Genomic DNA, 15,771 nt, shown 5'->3' with positions numbered 1-15,771 from the left:
AATATATATTTTTTTTGTTGTAACTTGTTTTATTAAAATAAATAAAGCTAAAGATAAAATAAAAATTAATAAAAACTATATAGATAAAAATAAATTTTTTTACAAAACACACAACTAAGTTACTAATTTTTTTTTATAAAATTAAAATGAAAATATAAAAATAAACACTAATATTAATATTAGTGCAAAGTTATAATATCGTAATTATACTAAAATAACACTGATACTGACAACATAACAGACAATGGCAATGTTCAAATAGATTTTTAATCATAATAAATTTAAAAATTATTAATAATAGTTATAACAATATTAGAATAGAATGCCTTTTATTATCATTGTACGAAATTAATATATCAAATTAATGTAATTTTTTATTTATATTAATTTATAAAAAAATTAAAATCTATATTAATTTATTAATAGAATACTTATTTAGATTACTTCTAAAGCATTTATTAATCTTAGTGTTCATTTCAGCATTCACTAATACATTAACAGATACAACTGTTGATTTAATTAATGTTATAACATGAACTAACAATCAGCATCTTATGAAAGATTAATACATGCTGTATCAAATGTATTGCTCATTGTTAATGTTAGTGAATGCATTAATTAATAGGACCTTACTGTAAAGCTAGCAACATCAAGTTCATGGGTTTGATTCCCAAAAATAGCTGATAACACTGATGTAAACCGAGTTATTGAGCTGATAACACTGATGTGAATGACGGCATGTTTCTGTGGTCTCAGGTACATTCGGGAAAGCGCCGTGGCGGCCGCAGCAGGAGCTCTGCGCTCATAACGCCGTCATTCTTCACGAGAATCCGTACGCAGCGCTTCACGCCGACTCGGACCTGGACTCGGAGCATGCGGCTGAGCCGGACGCGAGCGTTTACGAGCAGCCGTTTGATCACCGGACGATAGAGAGCTTTCCCACGTCACCGCTGGGCTCTTAGCGCCTAGACACGAGGACGACCAAAATCCAGAAACGCTCTACCTCAAGAAAGGAGCTGCGACTGAATGTAAATGACACGTTTGTACAGAAAAACAGATTATATGCATTTTATACGAAATTATATTTTGTAAATTAATAGTGTAAATATGACCCTTATTTTTCCTACTCTTTTTCTGTAAATGTACGCCTGAGTCAGATATATATATACGACCGATCGGAGGACTAGTTAACTGTGGATCCAGATCTGTTTATGATGTTTATTCCGCTTTGGCTTTTGCTTTGAGTAAAGCACCGTTTGCACAAACTAGTACACAATAAACATTCCCGTGAGCTGCTACACATGTGAACGCTTGCGTCATCTTTATACACTTCATTATTGATTGTATCGATGCTTTTTTTTATTCTTCATGGGAACAGATTTGGAGAAATGTTGCATTGCATCAGTGTCTCAGCAATGGATGCTCTGCAGTGAATGGGTGCCGTCAGAAGGAGAGCTGATTAAAAACATCACAATAATCCACAATTCACATCACTCCAGTCCATCAGTTAACATCTGGAGAAGACAAAAGCTGAAACAAATCCATCAAGACGTTTTATAATCAGTTGAGACGTTGCATCAAAACTGACGAGACGAGTTTTAAAGTCAACATGAAACTGTGTTTGCAAACTGTAAACGTATTTCTGCGTAAAACGGCTAGTTGGCAAGAATAAAATTATATTTTCTTTGCTCTAGCTCAGACAAGGTCGTGAGTTTGATTCCCAGGAAAGGCACTTGATTCAATTGATTATACTTTGAATGCAATGAAAGTCACATTAGATAAGTGTCTGCTAAATGCATACATGCAAAATGCAGGATGGGACTTGATTTCATCCATGATGAATTGCATTAATTAATTAAATGATTAGATGATGACAAGCATCTTTAGCTTCTATTAATATTTTTATGTTTTCGTTTTAATTTGACCGTTTTAAGTCATTTTGTTTGTCATTTTTAGTAGTTTTTTTAGACGTATCTATATAGTTTTTAAAATAAGCGTGTATTTAATTTTTATATATTTTTGCGTTTAATTTTTACTAAATTTTATTTATTTTTACTATTTAAGTTAAGCTAAATTAAAATGAAAAATGTTGTCTTGGCAACTAGTTTAGCAACTTTAATATAAAAAGAATATCGTTAAAGGAAAATAATAATAATAATAATAACAGTTTTATTTTAGTTTCAGTTTTAGTTAATCATAATAACCCTGCGGACCATTCATCACAATAAGAACAGGCTGAGGAATTAAAGTAAAATGAAAGTCCATTTAGCTGCACATTGTGTATTTTTTAAGGTGTTTTTATTTAAGGTGTTAATTCTACTCTTTGTTACAAGTATAGTAGAACCATCACTTCTACCACAAAAGACTGCTTTGTAAGTAATCTTCCTGATTTATCTCAATTCCTCAACATATCCAACAGCACAGAAAAACTTGATGTAACAGAAACTATGGACTCTCTCTTTTCTAGCACTTTAGATACGGTTGCTCCTTTACGCTTAAGGAAGATCAAAGAAAACAGTTCGACTCCATAGTATAATGAGCACACTCGCACCCTAAAGAGAGCAGCCCGGAAAATAGAGCGCAGATGGAGGAAAACAAAACTAGAGGTATTTCGTATAGCCTGGCGGGAAAATACCCTATCCTACAGAAAAGCATTAAAAACAGCTAGATCTGATTACTTTTAGTCTCTTCTAGAACAAAACAAACATAACCCCCGGTATTTATTCAATTTTAATAATTAACTTTCAGTTAATTACAGACCGATCTCAAATCTCCCTTTTCTGTCAAAGATACTAGAAAAGGTAGTATCCTCGCAATTATATTCCTTCTTAGAGAAAAATAGTATTTGTGAGGATTTCCAGTCAGGATTTAGACCATTTCATAGTACTGAGACTGCTCTCATTAGAGTTACAAATGACCTGCTTCTATCATCTGATCGTGGTTGTATCGCTTTATTAGTTCTACTGGATCTTAGCGCTGCGTTCGACACTATCGACCACAACATCCTTCTAAATAGACTAGAACACTTTGTTGACATTAGTGGAAGTGCATTAGCATGGTTCAAATCATACTTATCTGAACGCCATCAGTTCGTAGCAGTGAATGAAGAGGTGTCATATCGATCACAAGTGCAGTACGGAGTACCTCAAGGCTCAGTACTAGGGCCGTTACTTTTCACGCTTTACATGTTACCCTTGGGAGATATTATCAGGAGACATGGTGTTAGTTTTCACTGTTATGCTGATGATACTCAGCTCTATATTTCTCCGCGGCCCGGTGAAACACACCAAATTGAGAAACTAACGGAATGCATAGTCGATATAAAAAACTGGATGACGAGTAACTTCTTGCTGCTAAATTCTGAAAAAACAGAAGTGTTAATTATCAGACCTAAAAACCCCACATGTAATAACCTAGAACACTATCTAACACTTGACGGCTGCTCTGTAAATTCTTCGTCATCAGTTAGGAACCTAGGTGTGCTGTTTGATAGCAATCTTTCATTTGAAAGCCATGTTTCTAGCATCTGTAAAACTGCGTTTTTCCATCTCAAAAACATATCTAAATTGCGACCTATGCTCTCAACGTCAAATGCAGAAATACTAATTCATGCGTTTATGACCTCAAGGTTAGACTATTGTAATGCTTTATTGGGTGGTTGTTCTGCACGCTTGATCAACAAACTACAGTTGGTCCAAAATGCAGCAGCTAGAGTCCTTACTACAACCAGGAAGTACGACCATATTAGCCCGGTTCTGTCATTAATACAATTCTATTATTCAAATCCGTTAAAGAATTGTTAGGCTGCATTAATTAGATCAACCGGAACCGGGAACACTCCCCATAACACATGATGTACTCGTTACATCGTAAGAAGAATGGCATCTACGCTAATATTAGTCTGTTTCTATTCTGTTTCTCAGTCCGTGTCTGGATCAGATGGTGGATCGACGCCGGGAGATGATGTATGTGGCCCTGATCGTCAGCGGAGGCCGGACACCTGGATGAGGTCAGGGACATAGGCCAGGGACATATCCCCAGTCACCGTAGCCACCCGATCCGGTCCGTATCCAGCCCAGATGGTCACTGCAGTCACCAGATCCAGTCCGTATCCAGATCAGATCAGATCCCCAGTGAGGACCCCGCCACTTAGACAGCCATCGGGAAAGACCACTGGAACCAGTTGAGCCCTTACAATCTGACTTTGCTGCAGTTGGAGTTGAATTGCTGGTTTGTTTGGCCAGAGGAGAACTGGTCCCCCGACTGAGTCTGGTTTCTCCCAAGGTTTTTTTCTCCATTCTGTCTCTGATGGAGTTTTGGTTCCTTGCCGCTGTCGCCTCTGGCTTGCTTAGTTGGGGACGCTTCATTTCCAGCGATATCGTCGACATGATTGCAAAGACACTATTTAAACTGAACTGAGCTGGATGATGACATCACTGAATTCAATAATGAAATGCCTTTAACTGAAAATCTTTTTTTTTAATGTTTTCATTTTACATTATCTACACACTATTTCCCTTTTTTGATATTGTGCACCTGCTTTGACACAATTTACATTGTTAAAAGCGCTATATACAGTAAATAAAGGTGACTTGACCTGACTATTTTCATGCAACAGGTATTTAAAGCCGTTAAACACAAAAGCAGCGTGTTGATCAAAGTGTTTAGAGCCGAGAAGCGTTACAATTCAACCGCAGCCAACAAAGAGTTTCCTGATAAAAAACGCAAACGATTGGAATTCCAAAATAATTCCCCGACTTTGATTTTGGCTCCAGTGAAACTAGACAGGAAATCAACTATTTCTCAGACCACCGGCAGATTTTCCCTGATCCTGCGTCGGCCGAGAAGCATCTTAACGTGACCCGGCGCTGAAGCGGCTGACCTCAGATCTGCCAAAGGCCCAGAGTTTACCTCCCATCCTGTGACTAAGCAGAGCAAATGGATTTCACATGCCTGCCTCTTATCTCGCTGACAGACATGGCGAATTTCAGAGCCGATTGGTCCTCATTGTTGCCAGATGTTGCAGCGTGGACACATATGTTGAGATAATCGATGACCGGCAGAGTCGTTTAGCTCTCATTAACCGATCTGTTCTGAACATGCAGGATCTGATTCTGTCTGAGGATGCTTTCTTAGTGCACTGAAAATCTTCATCCAACCTTTAGACGATGTAAAACAGATGTTCTTTATGGTACAGATGTTGCTGTAAATCTGCAGGAACGTTTACAGTGAGAAAGAGACGCTGGAATATCGCTGCAGTTTCTCGTAAACCGATGGCGCAGGTGGGAATGTGAGAGTTTCTGGGAAGATCGGCCTGTTCGTGTCTAAAACACCAGAATGAAGGATAGGATAAAAACTGAAAAATAATACTGAACCTATAAGCTATAACCATAAAGGAAAATTGAGTTAAATAGATTTCCAGGGCATTTTTACCCTTTAATATTGGCTTTAACAGCTTTAAATGTAAATGCTTGTATTTATTCAGTAAATGAGACATTATAGGGCTGTTAGCAATCAAATTAAATCAAAAGTGGCATTCTAATAGTGGTTGTATTTCCAACTTAGAGATGCCATGCTTTAAATTTTGAATATATTTATCACACAAATATGGAATTTAATTTTAGGCGTTTTTAAATATAACATTTTAAATATAAAACTAAAACCACCAGTAGGTGGCGGCAAGTCTGCGTCTTAACGAGTGAGTCACTGATTCATGATTCATTCAAAATGGCTGATTCATTCAGGAACGAAGCGAGTCACTGTGTTTATGAATGAGTCGTTGAATCGTCAACTCACCTGAATTATTTTAAAATGCTGAATCATTTAGGAACGAAGCGAGTCACTACTGTCTTTATGAATGGGTAACTGAATAGTTGACTCTTTCAATTCCAAAAACCTGAATCATTCAGAAACAAAGCAAGTCTTTCTTAATGAATCATTCATTCTCAATTTGTTCTAAAATGCTGAATTCTGGAATGAAGCAAGTCACTACTGTCTATATGCACGAGTCATTGAATCATTAACTCACTCGATTCGATCAGAAATGTTGAATCATTCAGGGACGCTGATCGGAGACGCAGTGGTTCTTTTGTTGATGGAAAAGAGCAAAAACAGTCGATACTGACAATATAGCTGATTAGTAATTGATTTAGTATACACCACTGGATAAAGTATAACTGATGATTTTATGAGAAGGACAAACGACTCTAAACTTTGATCAGATAGTAATAGTTTAACACTAATGACACACGAGCTGAGGATCCAGTGTAAATGTTTGAGTGTGTCTGTGTTTAGACTGTGTGCAGTGAGACGAGAGCGTTTCGATTCCAGGTGCTTTCCGCTCCTCCAGCTGTGACTTCTTCACATTCTTTCACTGTATGTGCAGAAAGACGGAGAGAAGGCTGTAGCTTCAGTGTGGTTCTGCTGGAGGCAACAAACACAAGGTTTGTTTTCAAATGGAGCTCATGAACACGCCCCCTGTCTGTCATTGGTCAGACCTCCTTATAGCTCCGCCCCCATACTAAAGAAAAGCTCAGCTGATGTTTGGAGTGATGTAAATCATCCACATAAAAACAGCTGGATTGCAACGATGTTGCTCATAAGTGAGTGGAGATGAAACGCAGTTTAGATCAGAGCTGTGGGGAAATTCAACCAGTTTTGTTCTCCAGTATTCACAGTCGAATGGCAATATAAACCGATTTAACTACCCAGGTAACACATTTAGATTATAAAAACATTGTGGGAGCATTGATTTTACGTGTTTCTTAAACATTTAAATGTCCAGTTTTCATATCATGATTAGAACGTTATTTAAAAGTTGCAAAAACCTTTCTTAGAACATGCATCAAGTACAAATACGAACACTGGACGTTTTGAGCATTGATGAGTTATGAGAACGTATATCAAATATTAATAAGGTTACAAGAACATTCCATAATCATTACTTTAAGAACGTTATGTGCTAACAATTATCTAAATCTTTTAAAGGACATTCTCTGTTAATTGTAGTCTGAAATGAAGCCATGCACACCGACTAAACCGTGAATCTGATCTGAATTATCAAAGATTCATGCACGGTTTAATGAGTGCTGAAACCGTCAGGTTTGGTCGTGTAGATCATGTTTGCATGAACACATAACACTTTCCCTCTGCAGATCTTACACTGATTTTATCCCCAGATTCTCCGGCCCACCCAGAAGAGTCGCACAAGCTGTTTTTATGGGCTCACAGACGTTCCTCTGTTGGTTTATCGGAGCTCGGCCAACTCACATAGGCTATATACTGTCACACGCGGCGGATTCTCTCGTCCCGCTTCCAAGCCAAATTAGCACCATCCAAGAAGAAATCAGACTCCAGAAATAAGAGAGTCAATATGCAGTTGATTTGAGTTGCCATCGCGCTGGCTCTAATAACAAAGATCTCCTGATGTTTTCCAGACGCTCTGGAATGAGCCTCCATCATCTCAGCATCAGATGATGCCAGCGAGCGCTCCAGACACACAAACATAATCATCACAGCAATAATTCAGCACTCACTCGCTCAGAGTTTAGGAGACGTTCAGGAGAATGTCCAAGCTGCTCTTTCACATACATAAATTACATTATTTACATACATAAAAGCATCAAGTCCATATTAAAAAAAACATCCTCTCCTCTTGGAATAGATTTATGGACTGTGATACTTTCATGAAATTATTATATTTTTATTTATCTTATGATAGTTTTTTTGTATTATGATATTTATAATTTTGATTTAGATTTTTTTTATATTTATTTGATATTTTTTTCTATGATACATTAATGATTTCATCTTATTTTAATTAGATTTTTATATATTTACGGTACTTATATTTTTCTAGAAAAGTATTATTTTTATAATACTTTTATCCTATTTTACGATACTTATATTTTCACATTATACATTTTTGATACTTCTGATATATATTTTTATATTTTATGATATGTTTTGATATTTTTATTATGCTTTTATATATTTAGATATATTTGATATTTTATGGTTTTATTATTTAAATTAATTTTCTGATTTTGTTTTTATGATACATTTATTAGATTTTATTAGATTTTTATGTTTTTGATGTTTATTTCTATGATTTATATATATATATATATATATAATTGATTGATTAATTAATTTTTTGGTCTTTTAGAGCTTGACATTCCCTTTCATTCAAACAGCACGTGAACATTCAGCTAAACATCTCCTTTTCTGCTCCACTGAAGTAAATAATACTGGTAAATAAATGGTGACAGAACGATCATTTTTCAGGTGAACTCTTAAAAATAAAGGTGCCTAAAAGGTTCCTCACAGCGATGCCATAGAAGAACCATTTTTGGTTCCACAAAGAACCATTCAGTCAAAGAACCATCTCTTTCTTAGCTTTTTATAATCTGAGAACCTTCTTACGCCACAAAGAAACTTTTGTGAAACAGAAAGGTTCTTCAGATGTTAAAGGTTCTTTATGGAACCATTCAGACAAAAAGGTTCTTCTATGGCATCGTGAAGCATGTTTATTTCTAAGAGTGTGAATTATGTATTTTAGAGAGACTGATGGTATTGATCAGTGTGTTTGAGAAGAGAGCACATATGATGACGTGAGCACCTGGTTTTCTCTCTCTCTCTCTCTCTCTCTCTCTCTGTGTGTGTGTGTGTGTGTGTGTGTGTGTGTGTGTGTGTGTTAATGTTCCTGCAGAGGCTGAATGACTGTAATTACACTAATGGCTTGGTAATGTTGGTTTTCCGGTCTCGTGTGATTGTTACCAAACCTGCTGTTCTGAACTCAGGTGGACGATTCGCTCTTGAACAGCACTAAACCTCCTTTCACATCAGTGTGCCTTACCATCAACTTACTATAATACAGTTACACGGGAAAGAAATGGATTTATTGCATTAAAGGGACAGTTCACCCAAAAAACACACAGTTCACCCAATTCAGTCATCATTTTCTCGCCTTCATGTCATTCCAAACCTGTATGAGTTCAATTCTTCTACTGAACACAAAAGAAGATATTTTGAAGAATTTTAGGAATCAAACGGTTGACGGTAGCCATTGACTTCCATAGTATTTTTTTTCCATAGTATGAAAGTGAATGGGGACCAACAACAGTTTAGTTACCAACACTTGCAGTGACACTGAAAAACTCTCAAGTGTGCACACACACACACACACACACACACACTCTCTCTCTCTCTCTCTCTCTCTCTCACACACACATGCACACTCACTCACACACACACACACACACACATGCACACTCACTCACTCAAACACACACACACACACACACACACACTCTCTCTCACACACACACACACATGCACACTCACTCACTCACACACACACACACACACACACTCTCTCTCTCACACACACACGCACACTCACTCACTCACTCACTCACTCACACACACATGCACACTCTCTCTCTCACACACACACAATGTTCTTGGTGTGTTTTAAGGCCCAGATGGTTCTTCATGTCCGTGAGCTGCTGTACTTCAAACGCTGTAATTAACAATCACACGTGCTAAACACATGAACACGCGCCTTAATCACCACGAGCGTCCTTCTGACACCCTCACAGATCTGCTCACACACACAGACAAATAACGCTTCGCTAATTAACTTCTGACAACGTTATTTCTGATTGTTTCCAGTTTTTACAAATATTTTAGAAACTGTTTTTTCTTGGTTATGTGAATGTAAAAGGAACATTCCATTTCATTATTTTGAAACCATTATGGGAATGTTACATATGTTCTCTGAACGTTCTAAAACCAGCAGCAACATTTAAAAAACATGAATGTCCAACTACAACTTTACAGAAAAAAACACTCCATGAACCACATATATATATATATGACCCTGGGCCACAAAACCAGTCATAAGAGTCATTTTTTTTTTAATTGAGATGTATACATCATCTGAAAGCTGAATAATAATCTTTCCATTGATCTATGGTTTGTTATGATCGGACAATATCTGGCTGAGATACAACTATTAGAAAATCTGGAATCTGAGGGAGCAAAAAAATCTAAATATTGAGAAAATCTCCTTTAAAGTTGTTCAAATGAAATTCTTAGCAATGCATATTACTATTCAAAAATGAAGTTTTGATATATTTACGGTAGGAAATTTACTAAATATCTTCATGGAACATTATTTTAATATCCAAATTATTTTTGGCATAAAAGAGAAATGTATAATTTTGATCCATACAATGTATTGTTGGCTATTGCTATAAATATACCTGTGTTACTCATGACTGCTTTTGTGCTGCAGGGTCACATATAATGTTTTATATTAATGTTTTGAGAATATTAATAAAGTCCAGATAATTCCCCAGCTAACAGTAATGTTTTGTTTATGTTTAAAGTTATTTCTGAATGTTCAAAACGTCCATTTTTAAAATTTTTTTTTTAACAATCTTGGTTTTATGAACATTAAGGGAACATTATGGAAATGTTATTTATGAAAGTTAACAATTAGTAACATTTAAAAAATGTTAGACAAACATCCAACTAAAACATTAATATGTTCTTGTGATAAAATGTAAGAACATAATTAAAGACCAGATAACTTTGAATAAGGGTTAAGAGCTTTAGGAGAATCTTGCCAGAACGTTCCCTGCTGGGCATGTCAGCCTACTAGAAACAACTAACTAACTCAGTGATGGTGGGTAATGTGGTTCCTTTCAGTCTTGTGATGGAGATGTGGGTGAGTTTTGATTCATCTGCTCGCTCTCTTTCTGATGGGTTTGCTGCATCAGATCTCATCAGGCCTTTAGAAGCTTCTGTTTAAATCCTCTTCTCCTTCACAAACCAGTTCCACGTGCACATGGAGGAAACTGGCAAACATCTGCATTTTCCATCAGAAGTGGTTTGTGGGGCTGGTTTAGAGGGGCGGAGGGGTTTGAGGAGACAGGCCAGAGAAAATGACTCTTCATCAACACTCATGTGGAGACAAACATCATCATCTTCAGCTGAGACGCTGCCCAAGTCAGATGCGTTTCTCTGGGTTCATTTCCAAAAAATTAAACAGGATTTCTGTGTGTGAGTGTGTGTGTGTGTAGTTTGCTGTGAATGTCTCTGGCAGCCAGAAGCTTCTTCTGCCCAAAATAAATAAGAGCTGCGCCGCCAGACGCCTGTTGACGCTCTGCTCTAATTGGTTGCAAATGAGCTGTGATGACACGCCCCCCGCGCCACGAGCAGCCAATCACAGCGCTCTGCCTGAAAGTGCACAAAAGAGAGTGGAACAAAACACACGTTTGATCCCAGGGCCCGTTTCAGGAAGGAGGATGAGTATGTTAACTCTGAAATGAGGGAAACTCTGGGTTTTCTGTTTTAAAATGGGAGGTTTGTCAAACCCGGGAAAGCAGAGTAACTCAAGCCTGTTTCTGAGAGAGAGGTAACTTACTCTGTGAACCTAACCTGGTCGGGAGCAGCTTTTCTTTGGTAAACCCAGAGTTTCTTTCCATCTCCTCCTGCTTTTTAAAGTGTAAGCGATGTTTTAATACCTCATTCATTCACGCTGCAAAATTGCTTTTCTTACTGAGTATTTTTTATCTTATTTCAAGTACAAATATTTAAAAATTCTTAACTTAAGATGCATTTTCTATAGATGAAAAATGATTTAGATATTTAGTCTTGTTGAAGTATAAAATTGTTCTCCATAGGGCAAGACAAATCATCTTAATGCAAACGGAAACAAGAATAAGCTATTTTTAATTTCTTACCCCATTGGCAGATAATTTGCCAAATAAAATAAAAAAATCACTTAAAATATTTTTTCCCCCTCATGGAAACAAGACTAAATACCTTATATTATTTATTTTATTATCATTTTAAATGGTGGTTTTCTTCAAAACAGATCCAGAGCACATTATAAGTCCTGTATGCAGATTTTAAGGAAAGTGTATGCCCTGTAATTAAGAAATGTAACTGGATTAGGGAATATTTAATTATGTGAAGAGTGTTAGACTATGTGGGAAAAGCTGCAGCGCATTGAAATAGACACTGAATGATATTTAATGTCAAATGTTTGTAAAGTCATTCAGCCCAAACCCATGAACCTTTCATGTTTAAAGCTTTAGCTGATTGACTTTCAGCTGCTGCCACGCTCTTGTTTCTCTCTGATTATTGACAGTTATTAAGGTTAAACTCTTTACTGAAAGAGAGAACACAGACACAGCTTTAGGAACATGACTGGAGAGTGAGAAGAACAGAGATGCTCCTTTAGCGCCACCTACAGGACTAGTGCGATTCAAAACAACAACTGTTCACAATAGAAGTGGATTTTTCACACATTTTTAAATAGTATTTTGAAACAAACTATTATTTATTGTATCAAATAATAGTTTTTATACAATAAATAATATTTATATAATATTATTTGTGTAAATAAACTATTATTTGAACTAATAAACTATATATATATGACCCTGGAGCACAAAACCAGTCTTAAGTGTCAATTTTTCAAAATTGAGATTAATACATCATATGAATAGAATATGATAAAACAATATTTGTCTGAGATACAACTATTTTAAAATCTGGAATCTGAGGGAGCAAAAAAATCTAAATATTGAGAAAATCTCCTTTAAAGTTGTTCAAATGAAGTTCTTAGCAATGCATATTACTAATCAAAAATTAAGTTTTGATATATTTACGGTAGGAAATTTACTAAATATCTTCATGGAACATGATCTTAATATCCTAATGATTTTTGTCATAAAAGAAAAATCAATAATTTTGAATCATACAATGTATTTTCGTCTATTGCTACAAATATACCTGTGCTAATTAAGTTTTGTGCTCCAGGGTCACATATATATATATATATATACACACACACAATTTTATTTATATTATACATAAAAATATTTATATACATAAGTAAAAAATGTGCAATATAGTTAATATACATAAAAATAAACATATATATATATATATAGTTATACATAAATAAAAAATATTTATATGCATAAATATATTATTATACATTAAAATAAATGTGTGTGTGTATATATGCTAAATGTATTTTAAATGTATATGTAAAAATGAATAAATTCATTAATTCATTCATAATTAATAAATAAATGCATTACTTATTAATTAAATAACTACATAAACATCTATAAATATTTAATATATATTTATAATATCAATATTGATAAAAATATCAGACAGGACATGAAAAATAAATGTAAAAAACTATGTATACATGTAAAAAAAAAATGCATGAATTCTTCAAATGTTTATTATATAATCATATAAAGCAATATTTCAATAAAATAAACTAATATGTGTGTATATTAATACATTAATATCAAATATAATTTTTTTTAAACAATGAATACCAATAAAAGATTGATGTATAAAGTATGTATATGTATAATCTACATTAAATGATATAAATAAGTTGAAGAGTTTTAAAGTCTTCAGATGTTTCGCTCTCAGTAAATGAGGGAGACTTTCTGTGCACACAGAGTAAAAGCATACGCTGTATTGTTTTGCATTGCTGTTGTTTCTGTAATGAGTGATTAGTGCACTCGTTAGTGTGTTTACTTTAGTGACTCTTAATTACTGACGGCCTGATCAGAGGCAGCAGGAGCTGTGACCTTTGACCTGAGGTGGTCGAGGAGGTCAGTGGATGACGGCGAGGGTCAGGAGGACGTCTCACTCCCCGCTAATGAACCTCCTGCTGATATCAGGTTAACGAGCGGGTCATTGTTTGATCAGAAAGAAGCTCCGCTGATAATAAGCCTGCAGCGTTCATGTGCATGTGTTTACTTGAAGTCTAAACCTCCAGAAAATTAATTCTTGAAGTTTTAAGGACACATAATACATTGATAAGGAATGGTTTGGAGGCCTTGTCCTCTTTTAGATGGATACATGTGTGTCTTTGCTGTCACAGGTGTTCCTGAAGCGTGTGAAGACCCTCACGTCTCGTGGGTCTCCTGTCCTTGCTGGAGATCAGGATGAATCCGTTCTGCTCCACGTCTCCTGGAGCGCCTGCAGCGTGAAGATCATCAGGGGCTCCAGAGCGTTTGGGGTCCCTCTCCACAGATGCTTTGGGTCGGTGTGACCTTGATGACTTTGAGCAGGACATAGATGTCACCCTGCGTCCTTCAAACACTTGGTATGAAAAAATACCAAAAAGTACCATGTGCTAGTGCAGGGGTGTCAAACTCAGTTTCACTGAGGGCCACTTCAACATTATGCCTGCCATCAAAGGGCCGGTTGTAACGGTAAGACCTTAACATATTGTTAAATAACTGTCTCGTTATTTCTACTTGTTTAAGTTACAAATATTGCATATGCATTTCCATAGATGTAAATATATTAGTGCTGTCAAACGATTAACGCATCCAAAATAAAAGTTTTTTGTTTACATAATATATGTGTGTGCTGTGTATATTTATTATGAATATATAAATACAAACACATGCATGTATATATTTAAGAAAAATGTTGTTTATATATTAAATATATTTATATATAAATTTATATGCATGTAAATATTTCCAAAATATATGCAGTGATTGAGTGTATCTATATATTTATAATAAATATACACAGCACACACATATATTATGTAAACTTTTATTTTGGATGCGATTCATCACGATTAATCGTTAGACAGCACTACAAATATATTTTACATCTGTAATAAACATGTAGAATTCGAGAAGTGTATGAATTACATTAATGTACAATTATTGTGCAATAATTAAAAAACTCGATTACCACGAGAAGCAGAACATATCTTTCCCTTTTAACCCCTCATAACTCCTTTGATGTACTAACTATATTTTATATCTGTAATAAACATTTTGAGTGTCATCTCCCTCCTGTGATGAATTACATCCAATAGAATATTCTATTTCTATTCTGTTTCTACTATGTATAAAGTTTTTTCCCCTGATATTTGAACTAGTATTGCTTTCTTTAGTGGTTCTGTTTATTATAATAATCTGTGCACTTTCATCCCCTTTGTATTTGTGTTTGTGATGAATTATTGTTATGTTAACTGCCCTGTGTCCAGGTAGCGATGGAGATGCTGTTGACGGGCCGCTCTGCTGCATGGGCTGGTCAGTAAGGTGGTTCTGGAGCAGGAGACGCTGGCCGTGGCCTGGCAGGATGAGAGCAGTCGGCCCGTGGTGGCTCTGGGGAAGGCCGTGCTTCACAGACAGATGACTCTCAAGATTATCAATCTATATATTTTTTGGTTTTAACTAATTATATAAAGAGAAATAAAAGAAAATATCAAACAATATCAAACAATATAATAACAATTATTATTATTACTGTACAAAAGGCTGAAATATTACTGTTGTAAATTACAATTGTACTGTAAAATAGAAATTAATATTTGATAATTACTGTCTTATCAAATAAGATTATCAAACTATTGTTTAACTCTGTTTTAACTAATTATACTTAATTATAATTTTACTGTAAAATATCAAATATTAAATCATCAAATAATATTACACAATAATAATACTACTACTAATAAAAATATTTAAATATTACTTTTGTAAATTACAATCTTGCTGTAAATTAAAAAAATTAGTATTTTGTTATTTTAATGTATATATATATATATATTTTAAACTAATTATTTTATCTAACTATAAAAAGAGAAGACTATTTTACAGAACAAATGACAAAATATCAATAATAATAATAATAATATTACCAAACAGTATAATACAATTATAATTATTATTTTAACTCCAATTTGAAATG

The 15,771-nt window shown here is 35.0% G+C and overlaps 1 protein-coding gene across 2 annotated transcripts in view; it reads left to right on the top strand.

Moving 5' to 3' along the window:
• The window catches only part of LOC306861078 (leucine-rich repeats and immunoglobulin-like domains protein 3), a 33,232-nt gene extending 28,635 nt beyond the window's left edge, over positions 1 to 4,597 (top strand). The window contains exons 19-20 of one of the 2 annotated variants that reach the window (XM_079403152.1): positions 757 to 1,028; positions 3,924 to 4,597. In XM_079403152.1, the coding sequence (XP_079259278.1) occupies positions 757 to 962 (206 nt within the window). In that variant the 3' untranslated portion in view covers positions 963 to 1,028; positions 3,924 to 4,597. Of the gene's footprint in view, positions 1 to 756; positions 2,338 to 3,794 lie in introns of both variants that reach the window. The other variant, XM_079403151.1, reaches the window with a different exon arrangement.
• The last annotated feature ends 11,174 nt before the right edge of the window (positions 4,598 to 15,771 follow it).

Source organism: Barbus barbus, assembly GCF_936440315.1.
Source record: "Barbus barbus genome assembly, chromosome: 42".
NCBI lineage: Eukaryota > Metazoa > Chordata > Actinopteri > Cypriniformes > Cyprinidae > Barbus > Barbus barbus.
The sequence above is the reverse complement of the archived record's forward strand: the minus strand, read 5'-3'. Positions and strand labels throughout refer to the sequence as shown.